Below are 27,586 nucleotides of genomic sequence, written 5' to 3' on the forward strand. Positions count from 1 at the left end.
TGTCCTCACCCTAAACCCGGCCCTGGTGGGAGTGTCCCACAGCCTCTTTGCCTCTGGGCCAACCCCCTGAAATCCCCTGGGGGTTCCTGGCTCTTTCCAGCTCCGTGTCCAGCCTGTTCCCCAGGTTTCCTCAGCATCCAGCAGTGGCTCTGCCTGTCCCTGGGCGTCCCAGGCCCTTGGAGAATGTCCACGGTTCGGGGCTACCTTCCTGGGTTTCTGCCTCTCTGTGGCCTGGAGCGTGGAATGTGGCTGGTGGGGGTGGGGGTCCCCATCTCTGTGGTTGATGAGTGATGGGCATCTTCTGTCGGCGCCAACTGCTCTCTGTTCCTCCCCGCCCTGGCCTCTCTCTGTCTTTCTCCCTGTCATCATGGCCCTCCCTGGCGTGCCCCCTCCTCGCTGCAGCCGGAAGGAAGGCTCTTCTGGGAAAGGCCACAGGGTTACCACTTCTCCCTTTCGTGGCCTCCTCCTTCTGCCCCCACCTTTGGGGCCTTCCGCACCCGAGACTGGGGGTGGCCGGGGAAGGGACTGGGGGCTCCTCCTCCGGAGCCCCATGAACCAGGCAGTGAGTCAGAAGGGGAAGGGGAAGTAGGGGGCCTCGACTGGGGGCTGGGCTTTCCCCTGGGTGGGACCTGAGTCCCTTGCCTGCCCGAGGGTGCTCCCTGCCCCAGCCTCTGAAAGCAGATCCCGCCTGAGCCATGGCCCCAAGACTTGTCCTCACCCTCACCTTCTGGGTGGGTTGCTCACTTTGCTGCTGGAGAGAAGGTACGTGGGGACCCGGGGAGGGTAGGGGGAGCCAGGGCAGAGGGACACTCTCTGAGGACTGGACTTTGTCTGCCGTGGAACATCCTGGGTGGGGTGGGAGCTCACACACCTTCTGTATGACCACTGATGGGAGGGGGTTACCATCCCATTGCATGGGTGGGGGAAACTGAGGCACAGAGAGGGCAAGAGCTACCCCAAAGGGACCGGGAAGTGGCAGCCACAGCCTGGAGGAAGGAAGGGTGAGAGAGAAAGAAATTTTAATTGTATCCATTCATTTCATGTGATTCAAAACAAAACCATCACAAAGAGGGGGTCCGGTAAAGCATCTCCCTCCCCCCAGAAATCCCCGCCAACCCTAGGTCCCCTCTGTGGGTCCGTCAACCTCAGTTTCCCCATCTGGAAAATGGGCTAATAGTTCCTGCTTTGGTGGGTTGTAGCGAGAGTGAGAGGTGATGTAGGTGCCTTTCATTCATGCACTCATTTATTCCACAAACCTCTATTAGGCTCCTAATGTGTGCCCAGCACTGGCTGGCAGTGAGGTGGGGGCCAAGCCACGGTAGGACTTTGATGGTCCTGGGTGAATCAGAAGCTCATGCTCTCCCTCTCTCTCCGGGCCCCCCAGCAGCTGTCACCCAGCCCAGGGTGCGGTGCCAGGCCTCTAGGTACCCGATCGCAGTGGATTGCTCCTGGACCCTGCCGCCCGCTCCAAACTCCTCCAGGCCCACGTCCTTCATTGCCACATACAGGTCAGAGAGGCTGGAGGGCTCCCTGGGGATTTTACATCGGGGCTGACCCCCTAGGATCAGGGCAGCTGGGGACTTCGTGAGAGCCTGAACCCCTCAGAATTCTAGAGCACCACCAACCCTTAGAAATATACTCCCTAAAATACGTACTGCGAGCCACATGTGGAGGGTAAAATTTTCTAGAAGCCACATTTAAAAAAGAAAAAGAAATGGGTGACATTGGCTTTAATATTTTATTTAAATAGTATCTAAATATTCCAAATGTTTATCATTTAATATGATCGAATGCAATGTACTTTAACATGCTTATATACGATTCATGTATTTAAACTTATACTAGAAATTGATTTCATAGCATTTAATAGGATTATCTAAAGTATTCAACATGTAATCAATACTTTAAAAATTAATGAGAAATTTTGCATTCGGTCTTGTTATACTAAGTCATGGAATTCCATGTGTGCTTTACACGTGTCACACTTCAATTCACATGCTAAACATTCAATCAGAAATTCTTTTTTAAAAACAAATAAATTTATTTATTAATTTTGGCTGCTTTGGGTCTTCCCGTTGCTGCCCACCAGCTTTCTCTAGTGGTGAGCGGGGGCTACTCTTCATTGTGGTGAGTGGGCTTCCCATTGCAATGGCTTCCCTTGTTGTGGAGCATGGGCTCTAGGTGCATGGTCTTCCGTAGTTGTGGCACGCAGCCTCAGTAGTTGTGGCACACGGGCTTAGTTGCTCCGCGGCACGTGGGATCTTCCCGGACCAGGGCTCGAACCCGTGTCGCCTGCATTGGCAGATGGATTCTTAACCACTGCGCCACCAGGGAAGTCCCCCAATCGGATATTCTTGATCTCTGATTAGATTTCATAACATTTGTGTTTGGAAAAGTAGATTCACACACCTGAGTTGTTCTGAGGAGCTTTCCCACGCTTTCTGATAGGTGGAAACTTTTCATTCAGATTAGATGAAATAAATCAAAAAGTCCCACTCAGTTGCACTAGCCGCGCTTCATATCCACAGGGCAGAAGCAGAACGTTTTGGATGCTGTGGAAGTTTCTGTGGACGGTGCTGAGCTCCAGCCTATAGAGTCTGAAATCTTGGGGTGTCAGAACTCGAGAGAACTGGAATCTTATTATTTCGGATTCCGGAATCCATAGACCTGGAAATGTTGGAATTCTAAGGCTGGAATGTTGACATTCCAGAAAGCTTTATTTATTTATTTAAAAAACTGTATTATTATTATTACTTGGCTGTGCTGGGTCTTTGCTGTGGCATGCAGGTTCTTCTTCGCTGTGGTGCACAGGCTTCTCTCTAGATGTGGCACATGGGCTCCAGAGCATGAGGGCTCAGGAGTTGTGGCTCATGGGCTTAGTTGCCCCGCGGCATGTGGGATCTTAGTTCCCCGACTAGGGATCGAGCCCACGTCCCCTGCATTGGAAGGCAGATTCTTAACCACCAGACCGCCAGGGAAGTCCCCCCAGAAAGTGTTAGAATCCGGACCCTAGCATCTCCCTGTGGGGTTTTACCCCTGACCCTGGGTCCCCCGGGCTCTGTGATGTTGGAGTGAGGGGTCCCTAGGATCACACAGCCAAGAGCAGGACTCCTCACCTGCTGTCCCTACTTGGGGTCCAGGGCACAGGGGACCAGCAGGAAGTGCTGGGACCCTCACAGCACACTCGGTGTCCAGGCTTGGCGTGGCAGCCCATGGGGAGAGCTGGCCCTGCCTCCAGCAGACACCAGAGGCCACCAGCTGTATCATCCCTGACATCCAGATGTTCTCCATGGTGCCCTATGTGCTCAACATCACGGCTGTCCACCCCCGGGGCGTCAGCAGCAGCTTCGTGCCGTTCGTCCCAGAGCACGTCAGTGAGTAGGGGCAGCGGTGGGGGTGTGGAGGGTCCCCCTTCTGCTCCTCCCACACACACACACGCCCACCTCCCACCTGTCAGGATGAGATCCTGTCCATCTCTCACGGATCCTGTGGGCTCCACCTTCACAATTCAGCAAGAATCCGCCCACTTCTCCCCTCTCCTGAGCCCCTACTTGGTGCAACCTGCATCACCGCCCACCTGGACCAGTGGCAGCCCCTCCATCCTGGTCCCCTATTCCTGCCCTCACCCCCATCTGTCCTCCTCACAGCAGCCACCAGAGGGCGCCTGTGAGCACTCAAGTCAAGTCCCATCTTGGGCTCTTGCCCTCTTGCCCGCAGTCTGTCCTCCCCGCAGCAGCCACCAGAGGGTGCCTGTGAGCACTCCAGTCGGGTCCCCCCTTGGGCTCTTGCCCTCCTTCCCACAATCTGTCCTCCCCACAGGAGCCACCAGAGGGCGCCTGTGAGCACCTGAGTCAGGCCCCATTGTTGCCCTGCCTACAGCCCTCCAGGGCTCCCACCATCTGTTTCTGTCCCCTCCCTGCCCTCCCCTCCTCCCTCTCCCCCTCTCACTCACTCTGCTCCAGCCACATGGGCCTCCTCGCTGTTCTTCCAACACACCAGGCACAGTCCTGCTCCAGGACCTTTACACGTGCTGTTCCCCCTGCCCGCAAGGCTCTTCCCCCAGGTCTCCACACTGTTCACTCCCTCACCTCCTTTAGCTCTCAACTCAGATGTCATCTCCTCAGTGAGTCCTCCCTAAGCATTTTTTTTAAATTGCAAACCATCATACATTGCTGGTGGTTATTAGAAAACAGACTGGCAGTCCCTCAAAGAGCTAAACGTGTTACCATGTAATCCAGCAATTCCAATTCTAGGTATATGTCTAAGAGAAAATGGAAAGCACGTTTGCAGAAAAAACTTGTGCATGAATGTTCATAGCAGCATTATCCATAATAGGCAGAAATTAGAAACGACACAAATACTCATTAACTGATGAATGGATACACAAAACGTGTCCATCCTCACAATGGAATATTATTCAACCATAAAAAGGAGAGAAGCCCTGACACTCGCTACCACATGGATGGACCCTGAGAACACAATGCTCAGTGAGAGAAGCCAGACACAGAAGGACACACAGTGTGTGATTCCGTTGATGGGAATGTCCAGAACCGGCAAATCCACAGACACAGAGAGTGGGTTTTTGGTTGTCAGGGGCTTGGGAGGGAAGAATGGGGGGCTGACTGCTCACAGGGATGGGGCTTCTTTTGGGGAGATGGAATGTTCCGGGTTAAATGGTGGTGATGATTGCATGACACTGTGAATATACCAAAACCACTGAACTGTACACTTTCAAATGGTGAATTCTCTGGTATGTGAGTTGTGTCTCCAAAAACATTGCAACCCACTACCCTCCTTGCACTCCTAACCTTTCTTCCCTCCTTTTTATGACCTTCGGATCTGCCTTTGTGTCTTATCTTCTGCCCGGGGGATTGAGCTCCAAGGTGACAGGACTACTGTGTCCCTAGTATCCAGAACATCCCTGGACACTCAGCAGACCCTCAATTAATATTTATTGGTTGGTTGGTTGAATGAATGAGTGAATGTGCCCTCCGCTGACCCTGTCTCCTGCTTGTCCGTCAGTCAAACCGGACCCTCCAGAAGGTGTGCGCCTGAGCCCCCTCCCTGGGCAGCGGCTCTGGGTGCAATGGGAACCCCCCCGGTCCTGGCCCTTCCCAGAGATCTTCTCACTCAAGTACCGGATCCGCTACAAGCGCCAAGGAGCTGCCCGCTTCCGCCAGGTGAGGAGGGTGAGGTGACGGGGAGGGCAGTTCCCGGGTAGACGGAAGAGCATGTGCAAAGGTACAGTGGGGTGTGGGTCACAGCTTGGGGTGCTGGTGTGCAACGTGAACGCAGCCCAGCAGTTCCACTCCTGGGCATCTACCCAAAAGAATTGAAAACAGGGTCTCGAACAATTACTTGTACACGAATGTTCACAGCAGCACCACTCACAATGGTCAAAAGGTGGAAATAACACAAGTGCCCATCAACGGATGATGGATAAACACAACGTGGTCCCTCCACACACGGGAACATCACTCAGCCATGAAAAGGAGAGGAGCCCTGACACTCGCTACAACGTGGATGGACCCTGAGAACACGATGCTCAGTGAGAGAAGCCAGACACAGGAGGACACACTGTGTGTGATTCTATTGATGGGAAATGTCCAGAACAGGCAAATTCACAGAGACAGAGATTGGATTAGTGGTTGTCAGGGGCTGGGGGAGGGAGAGGGGGTGACTGCTCATGGGGACGGGGCTTCTTTCTGGGGGGATGGAATGTTCTGGAACTGTTGGTTGCCCAACACTGTGACTGTACTAAATGCCACTAGATTATCCACCTTGGAATGGTTAATTTTTAGGTCATGTGAATTTCACCTCAATTGAGAGCACCGATGTATTGTTTTACATTCTTAAAAAATAAAGGCAGGGTATCAGTCAGTGAGCATATGGGCAGGGCAGTTGTGTCCTGGGCAGTCTTGGACGCTGGGCTGAGGAGCTGAGTCTTTGCAGGGTTTAGGCTTTTGCAATCCTGTCCCTTAGAACCTTCTGTAACAGAAATGTTCCACATCCACACTGTCCAAGACGGTAGCCTCGGGCCGCATGAGGCTGCCAAGCATTTTCAACCTGGTGAGGAGTCGAGGAATGGGCTTTTAAAGCTGATGTAGTATTCATTCATTTAATTTTGTAAATGCTTGCAATTTTAAAATCGAGACAGAGTTTACATGCCACGAAGCTCTCTGTTTTCAAGTGCACAGGCCAGTAACTTTGGTGTATTCGCACGATTGTGCAATGATTAATTAATCTAAATTTAAAACGTAAAGCATCACATCCGGCTGCCATATGGGACAGCTTGTGCAGAGGAAGGAGGGACATAGTCAGACCTGAACTTGGGAAGCTGCTGATGGTGGCTGACATGGGACATACCAAGGATGAGGGGGACCCCGATGTTGGAGGGAGAGTGTGGAGTGGCGGGAACAGAGGGGACAGGGTGGAGAACCAGAAAGGCAGAGCTGAGAGGGTGTCTCATGGGTGCCCAGGGATTTTAATCTGTGGAGGTGCCTGAGTGAGGACATGGAAAGGTCAAGGCCATCGAAAGAAGAATTTATTACATTTCCCCAGAAAAGGGGACACATCACGCCACGCAGGGCCACGTGGGCAACTTTGGGACATCAGGAGGCTGAAGAGGGAGCCAGGGGAGAGCCCAGGCCAGAGGTGGATTGGGGTTTCCTCGGGGAAGCCTAGGCGGGGCAGGTGAACAGCTTAGGGTAAGCAAGTTTGAATAATTCCAGTGGGCTCTGGGCTGCAGGGTGGTCTCTAGTTGCTTGGCATCTGGCCCTGGGGTGATTTAGGAGAGGGTGGGGATATGGGCTGGTGTGTGACCAGTACAGAGAGGGGATGGATGGGGGTGTGGACTCGGGGTGGATTGGTTTTTATATGAAAGGCATGCTCCTGGTCGATCAAGAATTGGCTGGCCAGGGAGGGGCAGGCTCTTCCTGCTCAGCAAGATGTTTAAGATGTCCAAAGATGTACAGGGGCCGCAGAGGGCGTGCCGATGAGGATTGACATCGGTGCCTGAGTCTTGGAGCAGCAGCCCAAACATGGGGACGGAAGGCTTGATCACATAGCTTCCTTGTTTCCACTGACCCAGACCTCCTTCTGCTTTCAGGTGGGACCAATTGAAGGCACATCCTTCACCCTCAAGGCTGTGAGGCCCCAAGCCAAGTACTGCATCCAGGTGGCTGCTCTGGACCTCACTGACTATGGGGAATCAAGCGCCTGGAGTCTCCCCGCCGTTGCCTCCGTGACCCTGGGCAAGTAGTGGGGGTTCCCTGCACCCCCGAAGAGGGGCTGTGCCCTTGACATCCACCTAAGGGTGGATGGGACCTGACTGGCCTGGGTTCACTGCTGCCGAGTTGCTGGGCAACCTTGGACAAGTGACTTTGCCTCTCTGAGCCTCAGTTTCTCAGTCTGTGAAATGGGGATGTACTGCCTGCCTCCTTTGACACAGTGCAATGTTTTGTGAACTGTGAATATGAGATTTTTTTAATTGTTTAATTAGAAAAGGATCATTGTCACTAGAATGAGGACTCTTCCTTCTTGTAACAGATCCACATGAGACCCTGTGAGGAGAGGACAGACCAGGACACACACACACAGTGAATCCCCACTGCCACACACGGGGTCAGGGCTGGACCAGAGAAAGAGACAGGGCTGGGGGAGTCAGGGCAGGGGTGGTGGGTGTTCCACCTGGGATGGAATGATGAATCCATTCAGTTCAGTTCAGTTTGGTTCACCTCAAAAGCTGCCCAGATGTGAGCCCCACTGTGGGTGGACACCAATGGGACATGAGTTTGTCTGGGAAGCTCTGAGGAGGGGAAAACACAGCCAGGCTCTGAAGGATTTTCTCAATCCAGGAGCTTCTCGGTACATTTCACTCAGGTCTCAATTCCAAGGTCACCTCCTCCAAGAAGCCTTCCCTGACTACCTCATCTAGGGCAAGCAGAATAAAGACCCCCCCCCAAAGATATCCATGTCCTAATCCCCAGAACCTGTGAATGTGATACCTTACACAGCACAAGGGACTTTGCAGATGTGATTAATTTAACAATCTTGAGGATCCTTAAAGATTGAGGATCTTTCATTAAGTTAATGAAAATGGGGACTTCCCTGGTGGTGCAGTGGTTAAGACTCCATGCTCCCAATGCAGGGGGCCCAGGTTCGATCCCCGGTCAGAGAACTAGATCCCACATGCCTGCTGCAACTAAGAGTTTGCATGCCACAAGTAAGGAGCCAGCAAGCCACAACTAAGGAGCCTGCCTGCCACAACTAAGACCTGGTGCAACCAAATAAATAAATATATTTTTTAAAGTTAATGAAAATGAAGTAGAGTTATATTGTATTATCCAGGTGGCCCCAAGGTGATCACAAGTGACCTTATAAAAGGGAAGCAGGAGGGTCAGAGGGAGACAGAGAAGGTGATGTGACAGTGGTAGCAGAGGTCAGAGTGATCCAGGACCACGAGCTATGGAACTCTGGCAGCCTCTAGAAGCTGGAAAAGACAAGGAAATGGATTCTCTCCTGAAGCCTCCTGAAGGAACCTGCCACCCATTTTAGACTCCTGACCTCCAAAACTCTAATAAATGTGTTGTTTAAAAATATTGAGCTTGTGGTAATTTGTTACAGCAGCCATAGGACACTCATACATCTCAAGTAGCCCCTTCTCATCACTTTCCATATGTCTTCCTGTTTTATTATCTTCAGATCATTTACCAGGACCCGAAAGGGTTTTTGTGTGTGTTTATTGTGCCATCAGTCCCACCAGACAGACTGTGATCTCCATGAGGGCAGAAATCTTACGTCTTATTCTCTGATGTGTCCCCAGTGACTGAGCACGTCTTTGACACAGAACAAACATTTGTAAAAGGAAAGGAGGAGGCTAGGGAAGGAACGACCTCTTTAGAGGGACAACTCAGAGGCAAACAACGGGGGGGACATCTGGGAGCGAATGTTTGTAGGGGGAGGTAGGTTTGGAGCCTGGTCTTTGAGTCTCTAACTGTGACTCAAGATAAACTTGGGTGTGGGGAGGCGCACAGGGTGCTTCCCTGTGGAGCTGTGTGGATCGTAAGAGCTGCCCCAGTCCTCAGGTGAGCGCTAGGGACACGGGAACGATGTGTAGGTTCCCGGAGCCCAACACACAAGGTAAGCGCTCAACGCTGAGTTCTACGTTTGCTGAATAAAACCACAGGGAACGTAGCTACCGGCAGCCACGTCGCGTGACGACGAAATTTTAACCAGTCGCTGCTCACCTCTAGAGGGTGCAGCGCCTCCTCCTCGGAACTTCAAATCCACACCGACGCCGGAACCTTTTGCTGCGTCCTTACCGAGGTTGCAACTGGGGAGGGAATACAGACGGACTCGAGTGTTGACAGGCGGGGATCTGAACCAATGAAAAGGCAAGCTGTGTACGCAGCAGCCAATAACAGCGGCTGAAGGAAGTGACGGAAGCGGAAATACAAGGATAGATGGTCGGGGAAGTTCGACAAGCACTAAGCCTAATCAGTATTCTTGTGGTCGAGAGAAGAGTAGGAGGTAAAGATGTCGGAGCGAAAAGTTTTAAACGTAAGTATTGGGCAACTAGGGTTTTCGACCTGGGGCGGGACATCTCGGAGCTCGGGCCGAGGAGGGCTACTTATACTCTCCTATTAGGGCCTTTGCTTTCTTCCCCAACGGCCTTCTGCAGGGCGGGGCTCTCTAGAACCCTCCTAATCACCTTCTGCGGGGGGTGGGCCTTCACTAAGCCTTCCCCTCGAGGGTGGGGTGTACCCAGTCACCTGTGGGGGCGGAGCTTAGGCTATTTACCCACTCACTTCTGATAGGATTTTCTGAAAGGAATTATCCAGTCACTCCCGTTGGGGGCGGAGCTTCCTTAGGATATTGGTATTCTCACTTTACATTCTCATCTCCAGGAGGCGTGGCTCTGTTAAGTCTCTCCCCGCTTGGGGTTCTAGCCAATCGTGTTCCTCGGAGGGATTAGGCTTTGCTAAGCTCTTCTGCTGCGCTGGCAGGGACCCTTCCAATTGCCTCAACTTCTCCCAGTTCTGTTGGGGAAAACTGGGACTCTTGGGGTGTGGAGCTGGTCTCTGGAAGGCAGGATTCAGCTTCTGGAGAAGAGCGCTCCGGAATTCTGAGTCCCTGTTCCCCGCCCTTCAGCAGGGTGTGTGCTCCCAGGAAGGGGGTGAGCTCCCCAGCCTGGGAGTGTGTAAGCCTAAGATGTCTGGACGGAGTAGAGAGGAGACCTCCAGACTGGTGGCTTGGAGCCCAGGATGATGTCCCTTACAGTGACTCAGTGCTCTAATCTCTTAAACACCTATATTAGGAATTCAGCCCCAGCCAGACCCAGTGCAGTGTGTCGGACTTCGAGTCCGTGAAAGTCCTTCCATCCCGAGGATCCAACTGGCAGCCCAGCTATTTCCATAACTTGCTGGTAGATACTTCTGTGTGCCAGGCACAGCTCTAAGTGCCTTGTTCATCAGGTCCTCTCAGGGGAACAGGTTATCCCTTCTTCAGATGAGGAAACTGAGGCCCAGAGTGGTTATGTAATAGCCACAGAATAGAGGAATCAAACCCAGACACCCCTCCCCGCCAGCTCTGTAACTGATGCTCCTAATCACTGTACCACAGTTTCCCCAGAGCTGTGTCCCTGGGTCTGAATCCTGGATCTGCTGCTCACACTGTGTGACCCTGAGTAGCTGAAACCACCAGAACTCAGTTTCCTCCTCTGTGAAATGGGTACACCATTCTCTGTCTCATAGAGTCTTTGCAAGAATTCCACGAGGCAGGGGACATAAAGCTCTCTGTGTACTACGTGGAGTCTAGTAAGTGCTCAAAATGCAAAGTGCTTTATTTTCTGGTTATCGTATGTAGTTCTCTTTCATAATCCAAACTCTCCTTCCCCACATCTCCCATCTCAGGCTCCTGTGCAGAAAGAGTTAATGCAACAGGCTTGAGGCTGCTGCCTTAGAAAGCCTGGCTTGCAATGCTGGACTTTGGCTGGTATCCGGGAACCTGAATTTTGGGATGGTTCCCAATGTTCTCTGAAAAGAATGGCTCCCTGGGGTTAAACTGTTAGTACAAACAGTGTGGTTTATGCTGAGCACCTGCTCCCCTCCGGGAGTCTAGAGTCTGGAATCGTCATACGTGCTGGGCAGAGGTGCCTACACACCAGCCCCCAATGAAAACCCTGGGTGCTGGGTCTTCCTGAGCTTCCCTGGGGGACATTTCACACACGTTGTCACAATATATCACTGGGAGAATTGACTCCATCAGGAGAAGTCTCTGGAAGCTTGTGTCCGGTCTCCCTGGGCCCCTCCCCCCATGCCTTTGTCCTTGGCTCGTTTTTCTCTGTATCCCTTTGCTGTGATGAATAGTAGCCATGAGGACAAGTGTATGCAAGTCCTAGGAGTCCTCTCACCAAATCCTCAAACGTGGGAGTGGTCTTGGGGACCCAGACCCAGCTCCCCAGAGCCCCTTCCCTCTGCCCCCAGCCTGCCCCTGCGTCTGAAAGCAGCTCCCCTGACCCTTCCTTCCTCCCCACAGAAATACTACCCACCCGACTTCGACCCGTCAAAGATCCCCAAGCTCAAGCTGCCCAAAGACCGGCAGTACGTGGTGCGGCTGATGGCCCCCTTCAACATGAGGTGAGCGACCCCACGGGGCCCCTGCACTGGTCGCACAGAGAGCGTCCCGTCCCCAGTGCTCAGACCACCCACAGAGAGCGTCCTGTCCCCAGTGCTCAGACCAGGTCGTCGGTCCTGGCTCAGACGTGGACCCAGTGAGCGAGTGACCGTGCCAGACCTCACCCTCCTGCCGTTCAGGACCAATCTCCCTGATGTCTCAGAGCTTCCAGCTGGTACCTGTGTCGAGGTCTCAGTCACTGGTAGTAAGAGTGAGCACACGAGACAGGGTCCTGTATGTACATTCACTTCCTCCAGCAGTCCTGTCCGTTCCTGCCCCAGGGCCTTTGCACAAGCTGTTGCCTCTGCCTGGGACACTTTTCTTTCTGCTCTCACATGGCTGGCTCTTTTTTTTTCTTTTTTGGCTGAGTTGGGTCTTCACTGTGGTGCGCGGGCTTCTCATTGCGGTGGCTTCTCTTGTTGCTGAGCACGGGCTCAAGGTGTGCGGGCTTCAGTAGTTGTGGCTCGCAGGCTCTAGAGCGCAGGCTCAGTAGTTGTGGCGCATGGGCTTAGTTGCTCCATGGCATGTGGGATCTTCCTGGGCCAGGGCTCGAGCCCATATCCCCGCATTGGCAGGCAGATTCTTAACCACTGCGCCACCAGGGAAGCACTGGCTGGCTCTTTTTCACTCTTCAAGAATTGGCTTAGATCTCACCCCCTCAGAGAGGCCCTCCGGATCCCCCTCCCAACCCCCTCCATCCTTCCCTCCCCATCACAGTCCCCAGGCCTCGTCCTTCATACCGCCTCGGAATTACTGTACCTCACCACAATTTTTTACATCTTAGCACATCTGAAACGAAGTGGTAATCAAAGCCACCTTTGTTAGTGAAATTCAGCCCGTGTTTACGTATTCCTTTCTCTCTCCCCTTCCTTCATTCGTTTTCCCTCAGCACTCACTTACTGGGCACCTGCTGTGCACCAGGGCCTTGGCTGGGTGCCAGGGACACTGTGGGCATCAAGACTTGCCCCACCCCCACCCCTGGGACTTCCCTGGTGGCACAGTGGTTAAGAATCCACCTACCAATGCAGGGGACAGAGGTTCGAGCCCTGGTCCGGGAAGATCCCACATGCCACAGAGCAACTAAGCCCATGCGCCACAGCTACTGAGCCCGTGTGCCACAACTACTGAAGCCCACGTGCCTAGAGCCCATGCTCCGCAGCAAGAGAAGCCACCGCAATGAGAAGCCCGAGCACCTCAATGAAGAGTAGGCCCCACTCGCCGCAGCTAGAGAAAGCCCGCGCGCAGCAACGAAGACCCAAAGCAGCCAAAAATTTAAAAAATTAAATAAATAAATAAGACTTGCCCCCCTGGAGCCATCTGGTGGGGAGTAGAGATAATACACAAGGGCTCAGGCGTATTCACGAAAGGCGCATGTAGGACACAATGATGGTCACGAGAGAGGGAGAGGGACTGGACGGTGGCCAGGGAGGGAGGGTGCTTCGCTGGGTGGTCAGGCAAACGTTGGAAGAAATGCCAGCAGAACTGGGATCTGAGGAATGGAAGGTGTCACAGGCTATGGGAATTGCAAGGGTGAAGGCCCGGAGGTGGGACTGAGCTGGGGTGTTTGTAGGAACAGCCAGGAGGCCAGGGAGCACAGGATCTGAGCAGGAGGGGCGGCGGGAGGGCAGGGGCCGCGAACTCTGCCTTGCTCCTTGTGGCATCCCTCCTGGTGGAATCCGCACTTTGGAGGTCAGGATGTCCCATGAACTCCAGGCTTGCTTCCAGGAATGGGTGATAGGCGAGTCTCACCTAGCCTGGGTAGTCTGGGTGCTTCCCAAGAAGGCAACACTTCAGCCGAGACCCAGGCAGGTATTAGTGAGAAGAGTATGCCGTCTAAGGGAATCAGTACACACAGTGGGGCAGTCTTCTTGCGGGGTGGGGAGCTTCCCGTCCCTGGAGGTATGCAAGCAGCCATCTGCCAGAATGCTAAAGCGTCCTACCAGTAAGAACCAGGGTACCGAGATGGCTTGAGTCCCTGTCCTGCCCCACAGGTGTAAGACATGTGGAGAATATATCTACAAGGGCAAGAAGTTCAACGCCCGCAAAGAGACAGTGCAGAACGAGTCCTACCTGGGCCTGCCCATCTTCCGCTTCTACATCAAGTGCACGCGCTGCCTGGCAGAGATCACCTTCAAGGTAGGCGGCCAGCCAGGCTGGTCCTTCCTCCCCTGGGGGTCAGTGCTCCTGTCCTCTCCCTCCAGGGAAATCCCATTTCACCTTCTCTGCAGAAAACAGCAAAGGTTTGGGGAGAAGTTCACGGCAGTGTTGTTTATAAAGGCAAAAAATCAGAAGCAACCTAGATGTACAGTGATGGGATTCAAGGGACAAACTACTGTACAGTGGAATATTGCACAGCCAGTAGCAGTCACGTTTTTACTTTGTTACTCTAAGGGTGGTATTAAAGATTTGAGGAAAGGCTGAAGAGAACTTATAGTTTTCTCTTCACATACTCTTGTACTGTTTGAGCATTATTTTTGCTAGGGACTTTTTTCCTTTGGTTAAAAAACAAGATTTGGTTAAAATAAAAAGTACATTAAAAAATGATATATTTTAATTACTTTTTTTTTTTTTTTTTTTGCGGTACACGGGCCTCTCACTGTTATGGCCTCCCACTGCGGAGCACAGGCTCCGGACGCGCAGGCTCAGCGGCCATGGCTCATGGGCCCAGCCGCTCCGTGGCACGTGGGATCTTCCCAGACCGGGGCATGAACCCGTGTCCCCTGCATCGGCAGGCGGACTCTCAACCACTGCGCCACCAGGGAAGCCCTTTAATTACTTTTTTAACAACAGCTTTCTGAGATATGATTTATATGCCATGCAGTTCTCCCTTTTAAATTGTATAATTCAGTGGTTTATACTCCTAACGTACCAAGCTGTCTTCTCTAATTCCAGGATGTTCTCTTCACCCCAAAATTAAGCCCCAACCCTGTCAGCAGTCACTCCCCATCCCTCTCCCCAGCCCCTGTCAACCACGAGTCCACTTCCTGTGTCTGTGGATTGCCTATTACGGACATTTCTTTATCAGTGGAATCACTCTGTAGCCTTCTGTGTCTGGCATCTCTCACTGAGCATCATGTTTTCAAGGTCCATCAGTGTTGTGGCATGTATCAGTGCTTTACTCCTTTTCAGGGCTGAATAATATTCCACTGTGTGGATGGGCCACATTTTCTTTATCCATTTGCCAGCTGATGGGCATATGGGTTGTCTCCAGAAAATGGTTTTTTTTACCTGAATTATGTATATATTTAGATATTAATGAATACATATGAATTTTTTAAAGACTAGAGAAACTACGGCAAAATGTTATAAATCGGCCTTTATAGTGAAGAATTTCAAATAACTAGGATTGCATATATGTGTGTATGTGTATATATACGTGTGTGTGTGTGTGTGTGTGTGTGTGTGTGAGCATATGGTAAAAACAGAACTCCCACAGTAGTGCAGGGTTAACACTGGAGAACTTGTTTACTGCTCCCCTCTGCCCAGCCAGCCCCCATGCGTAGAGACAGTTACAACAGTTTCTTGTGTGGCTTTCAAAAAATGTGCTCTGCCTACACATGCACACACAGGGGTCACTCTCTTCCTTGCTGTTTCTTTTTAGATAGTAAGCTTCTTATTTTGGAATACTTTTAGATTTACAGAGAAGTTGCAAAGATAGCACGGAGAGTTCCCCATCTGCCTCTCACCAGGTTCCCCTCCTGTTAACGTCTTCCATTTCCACAGTGCATCCGCCACAATAAGAAACCAACACTGGATCATTACTGTTAGCCAAATTCCAGACATGATATGGATTTCAATCTTTCTACTAATGTCACCTTTCTGTTCCAGGGTCTCATCCAGGATACCATGTTATATTTTTGCTTCTCCGTTTTATAAACGCAAATAGGAGCATGCTCTATACATACGTAATATGTAATTCATAATTAAAGGAAGAAGGTCAAGTGCGTGCACACACGCGCGCACACACAGACACACACACACCAGAAAAGATATGTGCAGAGGTCCAGAGACTTTTATTTGCAAACATGTGGAAGGTGAAGGGCAGGAGGGAGGGAGTGGGCAGGTGGAGAAGGGTCTGCAGGTCTATGCTCGGGAGTTCAGCGATTCTGCAAAAGGGGACAGGAGCACTAGAAAGAAAGAACTGTACTCGCCAAAGCCATAAGGCAAGAAAAAGAAAGAATTGGTATTAAGAGGAGTGAAACACGGAGAGAAGGTGTCCCAGGCTGCTGGCTGCTGTTCAGCAGAAGCTCTTGATGCTCAGAGATTTAGGAGCTGATGTCTGCCCACCCTCCCTCCCAGACAGACCCCGAAAACACAGACTACACCATGGAGCATGGAGCCACGCGGAACTTCCAGGCTGAGAAGCTCCTGGAGGAGGAGGAGAAGAGGGTGCAGAAGGAACGGGAGGACGAGGAGCTGAACAACCCCATGAAGGTGAGTGTGCGCAGGTCTGTGCGTGCATGCGTGTGTGTGTGCGCGCACGTGTGCCTGTGCTTCGGTGCTGGGGGAATCGGTGCCCCTTCCTGCCTCAGGCCTCCAGGCAGGGTGATGGGGTGGGGAGTGTGGTCAGCAGAACTCTAAGATGTTCCCAGAGCCCTGACTCCTGGTCAAACCTCATCCAGTCCCAAGACTGTGCGTACAAGGATCCTATTCCTATGACTAAGTTATGTTAGGTTAAACTATGGCACAGTCGCCCTTGTAAGAGGGAGATTATCCGGATGGTCCCCTTAATACGGGTCTAGAGTCAGAGACAGAGGACGTCAGAGACATGAAGGACTGACACTGTGGAAGTGGCCACGTGGCAGGGAACAGCAGGCAGCCCCTAGGAGCTGAGAACAGCCCCTAGTCAACAGCCAGTAAGAAGGCAGGGACCTCAGTCCCACAACCACAAGGAACTGAATTCTCCAGCAGCCTGAGTGAGCTCAGAAGAGGGCCCTGGACCCTTGATCTCAGCCTAGCAAGACTGCCAGGGAACCCAGCTGTGTCGGCCCAGACTCCCAACCCACAGAAACCAGGAGACAATGAATTCATGTTGTTTTAAGCCACTGGGCTGGTGGCAAATTGTGGCACAGCAAGAGAAAACTAACAGAGAGTCAGGATGTTGGACTTCGGAACGCCAGGTGCTTCCTGCAGCCAGCTGCCCCGCAGTTTTCTAAGGAGGTTCCCATTAGGCTAGTTTGGATTAAGACTAGAGATAGAGAAGGAAACGTTCTCTTGACCATATCCTGGCTGTGTGACCTTGGCCAAGGCACTTGGCCTCTCTGTGTCTCAGCGTCCTTATCTGTAAAATGAGATGAGAATTGTGCCCCCCTCGTACACTTGTGGTGAGGGTTAAATGAGTTCATACACATAAAACTCTTAGAACACAGCTTGGCACATAGTAATTCATAAATATTGATACTCCTTTTGTTATCCCTTAAATAAGTTATTTTCATCTTTAACTGGACATTTTTTTTTCGTCTTTCTCATAAATAGTAGGAAGTCCATGTTCTACTCTGTCTCCTCCCACCCCCATAATTCCCATCCCTTCCTGGACCCTCATGCCTCTGCCAGCTGTGTTTTCTGGTCAAGCCATGTCAGATCTGATCCGATGTTTTCAGCAGCCGTGCGGAGCAGCAGGGAGGGAAATAGGCCTTAGAGGCAGTTTGCTGTATTCCTGGAGCTCCCTCAGTGCTGTCCACGTGCTGCTCTAGTTACTGCTACACTGGCCAGCACGGGGTTATTACCCTGGTACTGGTTAGCTGTCCTTGTGTAACAAGTCGACTCAAAACTTTGCAACTTCCAGCATTTATTATCCCACAGTTTCTGAGGGTCAGGAATCCAGGAGCAGCTTTGCTAGATGGTTCTGTGGGTCCTTCCCAAGGTCACAGTCAAGCTGTCTGCTGGGGCTGCCTCATCTGATGGCTCAGCTGGGGCTGGAGGAGCCACTTCCAGGGTGGCCCCCTCACGTGGCCATTCCCTGGAGGCTTCATGTCCTGTCCACATGGGCCTCTCCACAGCACTGCGTGAGCCTCCTCACAACATGGGGGCTTCTCCCCCTCCCCCAGCGAGAGTCCCAGAGAGAACAAGGAGGAGCCCCGGGCCTTTTACGACCTGTCTCGGAAGGGACACACCGTCATTGGTCCTGTTGTGTTCATCAGAAGCGAGTTACTACAACAGCCTACCCTCACAGGGAGGGGAGTTAGGCTACACCTCTGGAAGGGAGGAGCGTGAAAGAATTTTTGGACGTATTTTCAAACCACCACAACTGCCATTTCCCAGAGGGTTAGTTCAACAGGGTCACATAGCCAGGAAGCAGCCAAGGCAGGATTCATTCCCAGCCCCGCCCGGCTCCAAAGCCACCTCTCTGAGACCTGGCGGGCCGACCTCACCTCTCTGAGCCTCAGTTCCTTTGTCTGTAAAGTGGGGGTTATTGTGAAGATTAAACGAGATTATGTCTGGAAACATCTTAGCCTGGAGCCTGGCACACAGCAGTTGCTCAGATCGTCTTTTTTAAAAATCTTTATTACTTTTGCTTAGTGACGGAGCCAGGCTGGAAGTCCAGGCCACCTGGCTCCACCGTTGACCAGCCGCATGGTCTTGGGCAGTCACTTCCCCTCCCCGAGCCTCAGTGTTCCGAGCCGTGAAATGGGTACAGCTGTGGGACCGGGTGCTGTGGATCGAGCCCCAGGGTGGGGGGGTCTCCCCTTGCCCATGGTGACCCCAGAGGCCAGGCAGGCCACGTGGAGGGGTGGAATCCCAGCTCACTCAGCCCTGTGTCTGCATACCTGCCAGGTGCTGGAGAACAGAACCAAGGACTCCAAGCTGGAGATGGAGGTTCTGGAGAACCTGCAGGAGCTCAAGGACCTGAACCAGCGGCAGGCACACGTGGACTTCGAGGCCATGCTGCGGCAGCACCGCCTGTCGGAGGAGGAGCAGCGGAAGCACGAGCAGGCGGAGGACGAGCGGGAGGCGGCGTGAGTCCCGGGGCGCCCGCCCCCCCACAGCCTCTACAGGGTCCTTCCCTCTGCCTGGAATCCCCCCTTCCGGACCTTTCCACAGCTCCCTCGTGCGTCACCGTCTCAGGGAGGCCTTCCCCGCATCTCCCTCCCCATCTCGCTTTGTGTCTCATGGTGTCTCTGTCGGGGCCCCCAGGATCACCCCCAGGTTTGATGAGTTAATTACAGTGAAAAGTTACGGCGAAAAATCAGCAGAAGGAGAAGGCAGGTGGGGCAGAGTTGGAGGACCGGGCGCAGACTTTCAGAGGCCTCTCCCGGTGGAGTCCCACAGGACAGGCTTAATCCCCCCAGGTGAGACATGACGGCAGAGGGAGGGGCGCTCCCGGGGGAGGCCCACGAGACCCAGCCCGGGGTTCTCACTGGGGGCCGGTCACGCAGGCACCTTGGCCCGGCATGGCCAAGACCCCAAACCCAGGAGGAGAGCAGATGCCCGTGCAGACCCCATGTCTGCACAGTGTCGGGACAGGGAGCCCCCCCATCAGTGAGGGTGGCAGGAGCCCCCAAGTCCAGATCCAGATGCCCCCCCAAGGGCTGGCCTGGTGAGCCAACCTTTCTGAGGATCTGGCCTCAGGCCTGCTGTGTTCATGCTTCTGCCTGGCACCTCCCACTCTCTGGAACCTTCTTGCTGATTTGCCCCTTTCCTGATTTATTATCTATCTCCCCTCATCTAAAGTCTGAACAGGGACTTGCTCTGACCTCTGCATCCATGGCCTGGAACACGGTCAGGCACATACTAGCTGCTGTTGGGTTGGCGTAGATAACAGTGAGAGGAGTCTGCGTTTAGCGAGCCCCTTCTCGGTGCCAGGCACTGTTCTGAGTTTGGCTCTGTCGTTATGGTGGTCAAGAGAACTGAGGTTCAAGGAGCTCCCAGCACAGCCCTGACTGAGGCCCCCCAGCTGGGGTTCAAACCCAGAATGGTTCTGGCTTCCAGGCACTTAACCACCCCACTGGGCTCAGTGGACAAAGAACTTTTTTTTTTTTTTAACTTATTTATTTATTTTTGGCTGTGTCGGGTCGGGTCTTCGTTGCCGCGTGCGGGCTTTCTCTAGTTGCGGCAAGCAGGGGCTACTCTTCGTTGCAGTGCCTGAGCTTCTCATTGCAGTGGCTTCTCTTGTGGAGCATGGGCTCTAGGCACACAGGCTTCAGTAGTTGCAGCACACGGGCTCAGCAGTTGTGTCTCGTGAGCTCTAGAGTGCAGGCTCAGTAGTTGTGACGCACGGGCTTAGTTGCTCCGTAGCATGTGGGATCTTCCTGGACCAGGGCTCGAACCCGCGTCCCCTGCATTGGCAGGCGGACTCCCAACTGCTGCGCCACCAGGGAAGCCCCTGGACAAAGAATTCTATTTTAAAGTTATTTGTGCATCCCCATCCCCCACTCAGTGAGATCAGGACAGGGCAGCCAGGCAGTGCACCTCAGTGTGTGTGTGTGGGGGTCCTGGCCATTGTCCCACAACAGAGCACGTTCCCAAGTCCCACGTTCCTTCCCGCAGGGCCTTAGTGGAAGAATCTAGGAAACGAAGACTCCTGGAAGACTCCGATTCAGAGGAGGATGCTGCCCCCACCCAGCCCCAGCAGGCCCTCCTGCCCAACCCCACCGCCATCCTAGACGAGGTGAGTGTGGCCTGCCTGCATCTCCACATGCTCTCAGGTGAAGCAGGGACAGAGTAAGCCAGAGGTTGGCTTAACTTTGTCTTGAAAGGCCAGTCTGGGTCGTAAGTGGTCAACTCCACATCATAGCACTAAACATAGCACTAAACTTGCTACGTAGATAGTACATGAATAAGTGGGCATGGCCGGGTGCCGATAAAACTTTATTTACAAAAACAGGTGACAGGCCTCCGGGACTGTAGTTTTCCACCCCTGCTTCAGCTGCAGAAACAAGGAGACTCCCCACACTTAGAGACATCAGGCAGACGTTTATTTCTCAGTCACTTCACAGTCCTGGGCTGGACTCCCAGGCAGCCCTGCTCCATGCAGTCACTCAGGGATCCAGACTCCTCCCATCTCCTAGTTCTGCCCCGTCCTAGAACATGGATGCCAACTCTGCGGTCACAGCTGGCTCAGAGCACCCTGGGGTTCCAGCTGCAGGAAGGCAGAGCATGTGTGGAGGACCACCAGCCAGCGCCTGGAGGCCCAGGTTCAGATGCAGCCCACCTCCATTCCCCTCGAGTCCCAATGGCCGGGCATAGTCACATGGCCGCATCCTGCCTTTGCAAGGGAGGCTGGGAGCTGCCTCCTCTAGCTGCCCTTGCTGGCAGAAAGAAAGAAGAGGGTTTGGGGAGGGCGCGAGCCTTTTCCGCCACAGATGTCTTATCCAAGGTGGTCAAGGCCACTCTGGTTTGTTAATTGAAGGAGGGGCTTAAAGTGGGAAATCATAAATAGCACAGACACCCCCAGAAACTTATTATTTTAATTCAAAACATGTTCCTGGTCTGTATTAGTTAAATACAAGTCCAGCCACTGGACAGGACCCAAGTGACAGCCACTTCAACTACATGGAAGTTACTTTTCTCTCGAATAACAATTGTGCGGGGCTGTGCAGAACAGAGAAGGTGGACCCTGGTGTCCGGGTCCTCATTGTCCTGCCGTCCCAAGGATGATGCCCTCATTGCAAGGCAGCTCAGTGCCACGTCTGCATCCCAGCCAGTGGAAAGAGGTGGGGACAAGGGAGGAGGACATTGAGGGTAACTATACCCTTGATTGAGTACATCCTTCTGCTCACACCCCATTGGTCAGAACTGAACCACCTGACCACATCCTGCTGCAAAGGAGGCTGGGAAATGTAGTCTTTCACTGAGGCAACCACATTCCAGCTGAGAATTCTGTAAGTGTCTGAAGAGAGCGGGTTTGGGGGTCGCGTACTCTCACCCATTAACCTTTTGACATAGAACCAAGGTGTTTTCCTTGAGGCTGTATCCCTGATCAGAGTTCTCACGCTGTCTCTCTTGCATAAACCAGCCTCAGAATTCATGGTCTAAAGTTTCCTCTTCTTTTTTTCTTTCAAGTGGAACAAGAGATTGAAGGTACTTTCAAAGCAGTCTGGCCTTGTATGATTTCCCTCCAGTCTTTTTTTTTTAATAAATTTAGTTAGTTAGTTAGTTAGTTAGTTAGTTTTGGCTGCGTTGGGTCTTCGCTGCTGCTGCGCTCGCTTTCTCTAGTAGCAGCGAGCGGGGGCTACTCTTTGTCGTGGTGCCCAGGCTTCTCATTGCGGTGGCTTCTCTTGTTGCAGAGCACGGGCTCTAGGCGTGTGGGCTTCAGTAGTTGCAGCACGCAGGCTCAGTAGTTGTGGTTCGCAGCCTCCGTAGTTGCAGTGCACGGGCTCAGTAGTTGTGGCTCACGGACTCTAGAGCACAGGCTCAGTAGTTGTGGCGCACGGGCTTAGCTGTTCTGCGGCATGTGGGATCTTCCTGGACCAGGGCTCGAACCCATGTCCCCTGCATTGGCAGGCGGATTCTTAACCACTGCGCCACCAGGGAAGCCCACCTGCCAGTCTCTTACCGTTACCTTGCTCGTAGCTAATTTGATGGTGGACTTCTTCTTGTATTTTGCTTTACACAAACTTCACCATAACTTTTACGGAAACATCTCTCTTTGACCCCTCTGTTCCCTGGGTTTAGTTTAATGGGGACATGGAATGGCGTTTGACGAAAGATGAAGGATAGCAGCTAGCTCCACCAGTCAGTTCAGTGGTGCCAGATGAGCAAGCTTCGGCTAGCACTGCCGGTCTCTCCCTGTGCCCCCAGCGGACGGCCTCTGTCTCGGTTACCACGCACGGGGGATGCAGTGAGGCCGCTGTGTCCTCCTCCTGCCCCCACTCCCCGCCCCACCTGTGCCAGCCCCCTCGGATGGGCCAGGCTCAGTCCTGCCTCCCATCTCTGCTTGCTGACCTCAGCACTGCGTTCTGACCTCGGCTCTGCTGGACCCCGATCAGCAGTAGCTGTCCCCCCGACGCTGTCACACCACCCTAACTTCTTTCTTTCACATCTCTGATCAAGACAATGGTGTCTGGGGACTTCCCTGGCAGTCCAGTGGTTAAGACTTCCTATTCCCAATGCAGGGGGCACAGGTTTGATCCCTGGTCGGGGAACTAAGATCCCTCATGCCGTGCAGCCAAAAAAAGAAAAGACGATGGTGTCCTGAGCATCTACTTGCTCATCCACCCTCTTCCTCCCCAGATGGTGCGCTCTGTGCGGGCAGCCCCCTGCCATCATGCTCCCCCTGCACCCTCAGCTCCCAGCTCCGACAGGGCCTTCTGCATCTAGTGGTTTCCAGTTCCTCTATTTAAACATCAAACAGATAAAAGGGGTCTCTTCTGGTGCGACTGAAGAGCTGGAGGTGGGGCTGAGCCCCTCTCTGCCTCCCGCTAACTGGTCCCCAAAGTGGGTGCCCCCATCTTCTGTCATTCCCTCAAACGTGTTGATTGAGCACCTACTACAGACCCAGCAGTGAACAAGGCAGGACCCCGCAGCTTGGTTGCGGAGGCAGTTAATAAGGCAGTGGAGGCCACTGCGGGCACAGACATGCAGCACGCACTTGAGCTTGAAATGTGAGGAAAGGCTTCCCAGGGGAGCAGGTACTTGAGATGGGTATTGGAGGATGAGTAGGAGTTCACCAAGTGAACTAGAAGCAAAAGGGGCATTCCAGGTGGAGGGAATGGCATGGGTAAAGGCGTGGAGGTGAGCGGTCACAATGTGATTTAGGAAGTGTAAGCGCAGGGTGGGGGGGGGGGCCACAGAGGAGTTTTGAGCAGGAGAGAATTGGTCAGCACAGCAGGGGGAGTGGGAATGGTAAAGATCCTGGCTCAGCTGGGGACTAGGAACCGGGCTGCCAGAGAAGGAGCAGGATCTGGGACAGACCCCCCCAGTCATGCCTGCCCCCCGCTACCCCCGCCACAAACTGCAGGCCCCAAAAACCAAGAGGAAGGCGGAGAGCTGGGAGCGCAGTGTGGGCACCTTTGGGAGCAGTCCCCAGCTGTCTGGCCTGGTTGTGGTGAAGAAAACAGACCTGGGCCGCAGCATCCAGCGAGGAGGAGTCCTGCCCGCCCCAGGTAGGTTCCTGCAGTCCCTTAGCTTCATGCAGTGCCAAGGGTGGCCACCAGGTGGCAACAGCACCCCCGGTGCTGTTCCGGTGCGGGTTGAGGTGTGGCCCCCAACCAGGGGTAAGGGGAGAAGGGCTGCAGTTCCCTTTTTTTCTTGTAATTACAAAAGGAGCAAGTGCTTGCTTTTAAAGCCCAAGTCAGATAGAGGCGTGTAGGACAAATTGTCTGCACCTCGGTGGTTGTGTCGCCGATGCTTTGTGTGTGTGGCTCCTCGGACCCTCGGGAGATGGAGAATTAGGGTGAGGTCGGCCCGATGAGGTGGAAAGAGCAGGCTTCCAGGGCAGGCATCCTGGGTGAAGATCCCTCTGCCTCCACGCGCTCGTTCTGTGGCCTTGGTCGAGGGCCCTCAACCCCGGTCCTCAGCTTCCTGTCCTGGAAGCTGCTCATGACAACAGGACCAACCTCGTAGGGCCTCGTAGGGTTTGGGGGCTGATTCCATGAGCTGCTCCATGTCGGGCGCCTGCAGTAGATCCTGGCACCCAGCGAGCCTTGCGGATACACGAGCCATTGTTATCAGAACAGTTATTACCCCATTTATCAGATGAGGAGACTGAGGCCCAGAGAGGTGAAGCTGTTTGCCCAAAGCCACACAGCCAGTGTGGGTGGTGGAGCCAGGGTCTGCCCCTCTTTGTCACTTGGGACTTGGACTGTTTCCGTTTTCTGTGTTGCACCCCCGGCATGGGCACCTCTGCCCACCTAGATCAGCTTTTAGAAGCAGAGCTGCTGGGTCAAGGGGTGTGCGGTTTAAACCGTGATGGGTCTGCCAGGCACTTTCCACAAAGGCTGCAAACAAGCAGGAATGGCCCAGCCCGCCTGGAACTGTCCCGAGGTGGGCTGCCGGGACGAGGAGGCATGGTGGGCTAGCTCTCGCCTCTCCTCCAGATGCAATGAAGAACGGGCAGGTGGCTGGCCCTGCGCCCCAGACGTCTGGCACCTCCTCCCTGAGCCAGCTGGGTGTGTATTCCGACAGCGAGGACAGCAGCGGCAGCAACTGAGCCCTGCCCCCAGGCCCTTCCCCAGGTCAAGATCACACAGCCAGCTCCAGCCCATGGTCAGGGCAGGAGGCCCTGGGACCAACTGGAGTCACCACCGGACAAGCACAAATGACCTCCAAGGCTGGCGGGGTCAGCAATGGCTTCAGCTAAGGGACTCAGTTTCTCTCCTGTCCCCCCACCTTCTCCCCTCCGGAGCTCGGGGTCCCCAGCTCACATGGCGGCATCCCCGGAGCAGCTTCTGACAGGCCTTTGAGGTCGTCGCGGCTGACATTCCGAGATGCTCTGGGCACGTGCGTGAGCCCACCCACCAGTGGTTGGCTCCATCCCCGCCACAGAACCATCTGGAACCCGTGAAAGGAACCTGCTGATCTGGCCTGGGGGTACCTTCTCTCTGCCAGCATCTGAGGAGGGGGCTGCAGAAGCATGCAACCTAGCCAGTCCTGGACTCTTGGCTCAGAAACTGCGAGATAATAAATGTTCCTTGTTTCATACACTCAGTTGGGGGATAATTTGTGAAGCAGCAGTGGAAAGCTGATACGGTCATGTAACCAGCAAGTCTGATTCCAAAGCTCATGTTCTTTCAAGGTTGCCAGATTCCAGCTTGTGTGATCTCCTCCTGCTGCAGTATTTTCTAGTTGAAGGTCCTGTGCCCCGCCAGACTGCTTCACAACTTCATCAGCCCCCATCTCTGGTCTCCCACCCCTCCCGGGGTCACAGACGCTAGCCCTCCTCTCACACACAGACACACACACACAGACTGTCATCTGGCATTTGATAATGAGGCTTTGTGTTTTTCACTGTCAGAGTTTAGGGGATGAAACGACCCCACTTTGGGGATTCGCTTTCCTACGGTGATTTCCTTGCTTAGGACAGCACAACGAGGTGAACCAGGGTCCAACCAGGGCTTCTGATGAGGGCTTGGGGGTCTTATATTACAGCTCCATGGCTGCGAAGACAGGACCTGGGTGGGTCTGATTCCAAAGCCCTGACAGGGACTCCCCTGGCGGTCCGGTGGTTAAGACTCCACGCTTCCACCGCAAGGGGCGCGGGATTGATCCTTGGTCGGGAAACTAAGATCCCACGTGCCTCTTGGCGTGACCAAAAAAAAAAAAAGCCCTGACGGTGGGGACTGAAGCCAGCCCACACTGGCAGCTAGTGAGAACTGATGCCTCGTGCATCTCTTCCCAGTTTTGCACCCAGCTGCATCATATTTATGGCTTAAAATTGGCCACCACGGAGTGTTTACACCATGGAAATCGGCAGATGCTGCAGACCAGTTCCCCACGCCAGAGCCAGTTGTGAAGCCCGTACCAGCACACCACTGGCTGTTTTTCCCCAACTCAGCATCCTGCAGACAGTGCCCTGGACGTGGGCCATTCAGAGACTCTGGGTTAAAATGTCATCCAGGGAATTCCCCAGCGGTCCAGTGGTTAGGACTCGGCGCTTTCACTGCTGAGGGCCTGTGTTCAATCCCTGGTGTGGGGACTAAATCCCGAAAGCTGCTCGGCACAGCCTAAAACTAAAAAATAAAAACAAAAAATAAAAAGTAAAGAAGTCACCCAGCTTAAGTAGTTGTGGAAAGAAATTGGACTGGGGCCTCTCTGCTTCATTTCAATTCATTCTTTCAGACGGTTTCCTGAACTGCCATTGCTCTTAATCCACCACAATTTTTGCCATGTACGTGCACCATCCGTTGCTATTATTTACTTAACATTATTGTTAACCTGACTCCGTTCTAAAACATGGGTTACCAAACTCTGATCCACAGGCCAAAGGTGGCCTGTGGCCTGTTTTTGTAGATAAAGTTTTATTGGCACACCTACACACCCATTTGTGTGCATATCACCCACGGCTGCCTTTGCTCTCCAGTGGCAGAGGTGAGTGATTAAAACAGCAATTCTGTGACCTGCAAAGCCAAAATATTTACTCATATATCAAAGTAAGATGTAAACGAATGATACTAGAGGTGGCGCTAATGTTGCAATTAAAGCAGGGTAGGGTAGTTCTGATGGGAGTACCTTAGGAAGTGTGCGTACTGCTTGTGGCTCTCTGTATTAGTTACCTAGTGCTGTGTAACAAGTGATCCCCAAATCTAGCAGCTTAAAACAACAGGAATCTGGATGTGGTTTCACTGGGTTCTCGGCTTCAGGGTCTGTTACAGCTGCAGTTGAGATGTTGGCTGCGGCTGGGGTCTCACTGGAAGGCCCGACTGGGGTAGGGTCCGCGTCAAGCTCACCCACGTGGTTGTTGGCAGAATTCACTTACTCATGCACCCTTAGCCAGAGGCCACACTCAGTTCCTTGCCTGCACGGACTGGCTTCATGAGAGTCTGCTAAAAGTGACGGCCCATCACTGTTGCAGTGTTCCGCGGTTAGAAGCAAGCCACAGATCCCTCCCACGTTCCAGGGGAGGGGCTCACCTTGTGTGACAACCAGGAGGTTGGGGTCATAGGAGCCACCTGAGGGTCTACCTGCAGACCCCTCTGCACAGTGAGCTTTGCAAGGGTCCGTGTGTTGATGAGTGTGTCCCCAGCACCTAAGACCAGCTAGGCACTTAGTAGGTGCTCAATTAATGTATGTAGCCTGAGTGGGTATCTCCCCATTCACGGATGAGGAAGTTGAGGCCCAGGGAGCCCCACGCTTCTGCCCACTGTCTGCCACCCTCCCCTTTCCTCCACACTACCCTGGAATTGTTTCTTTAATTCTTATTTCCCCCGCAGGCTTTTACGCTTTGCTCTCCCACCCGTGTCTTGGGAACAGTTTGTCTCCTGGTCCCCAATTTTCTTGCAGGGGTTCCCAGGGCCGAGCAGGCAGAGGGACA

The 27,586-nt window shown here is 53.3% G+C and overlaps 2 protein-coding genes across 3 annotated transcripts; both read left to right on the forward strand.

Moving 5' to 3' along the window:
- The first annotated feature begins 504 nt into the window (after positions 1-504).
- On the forward strand, positions 505-8,559 carry EBI3 (Epstein-Barr virus induced 3). Of its 2 annotated transcripts, none has more exons than XM_082835158.1 (5): positions 505-762; positions 1,385-1,508; positions 3,196-3,374; positions 5,023-5,180; positions 7,109-8,559. In XM_082835158.1, the coding sequence occupies exons 1-5, from the start codon at positions 696-698 to the stop codon at positions 7,259-7,261; spliced, it is 681 nt and encodes a 226-aa protein (XP_082691284.1). In that variant the 5' UTR covers positions 505-695; the 3' UTR covers positions 7,262-8,559. The 2 variants fall into 2 exon arrangements, with proteins under 2 accessions (XP_082691284.1, XP_082691285.1); XM_082835159.1 differs by having other exon boundaries at positions 1,388-1,508.
- Positions 8,560-9,466: 907 nt separating this feature from the next.
- YJU2 (YJU2 splicing factor homolog) lies at positions 9,467-26,438 on the forward strand. The gene is made up of 8 exons (XM_082835568.1): positions 9,467-9,561; positions 11,539-11,639; positions 13,668-13,812; positions 15,976-16,110; positions 18,451-18,632; positions 20,164-20,284; positions 23,576-23,720; positions 24,654-26,438. Exons 1-8 carry the CDS (start codon positions 9,538-9,540, stop codon positions 24,764-24,766), a joined length of 966 nt encoding a protein of 321 aa, XP_082691694.1. The 5' UTR covers positions 9,467-9,537; the 3' UTR covers positions 24,767-26,438.
- Positions 26,439-27,586: the final 1,148 nt, after the last annotated feature.

Source organism: Leucopleurus acutus (assembly GCF_964270905.1).
Source record: "Leucopleurus acutus genome assembly, chromosome: 3".
In the NCBI taxonomy this organism is placed as follows: domain Eukaryota; kingdom Metazoa; phylum Chordata; class Mammalia; order Artiodactyla; family Delphinidae; genus Leucopleurus; species Leucopleurus acutus.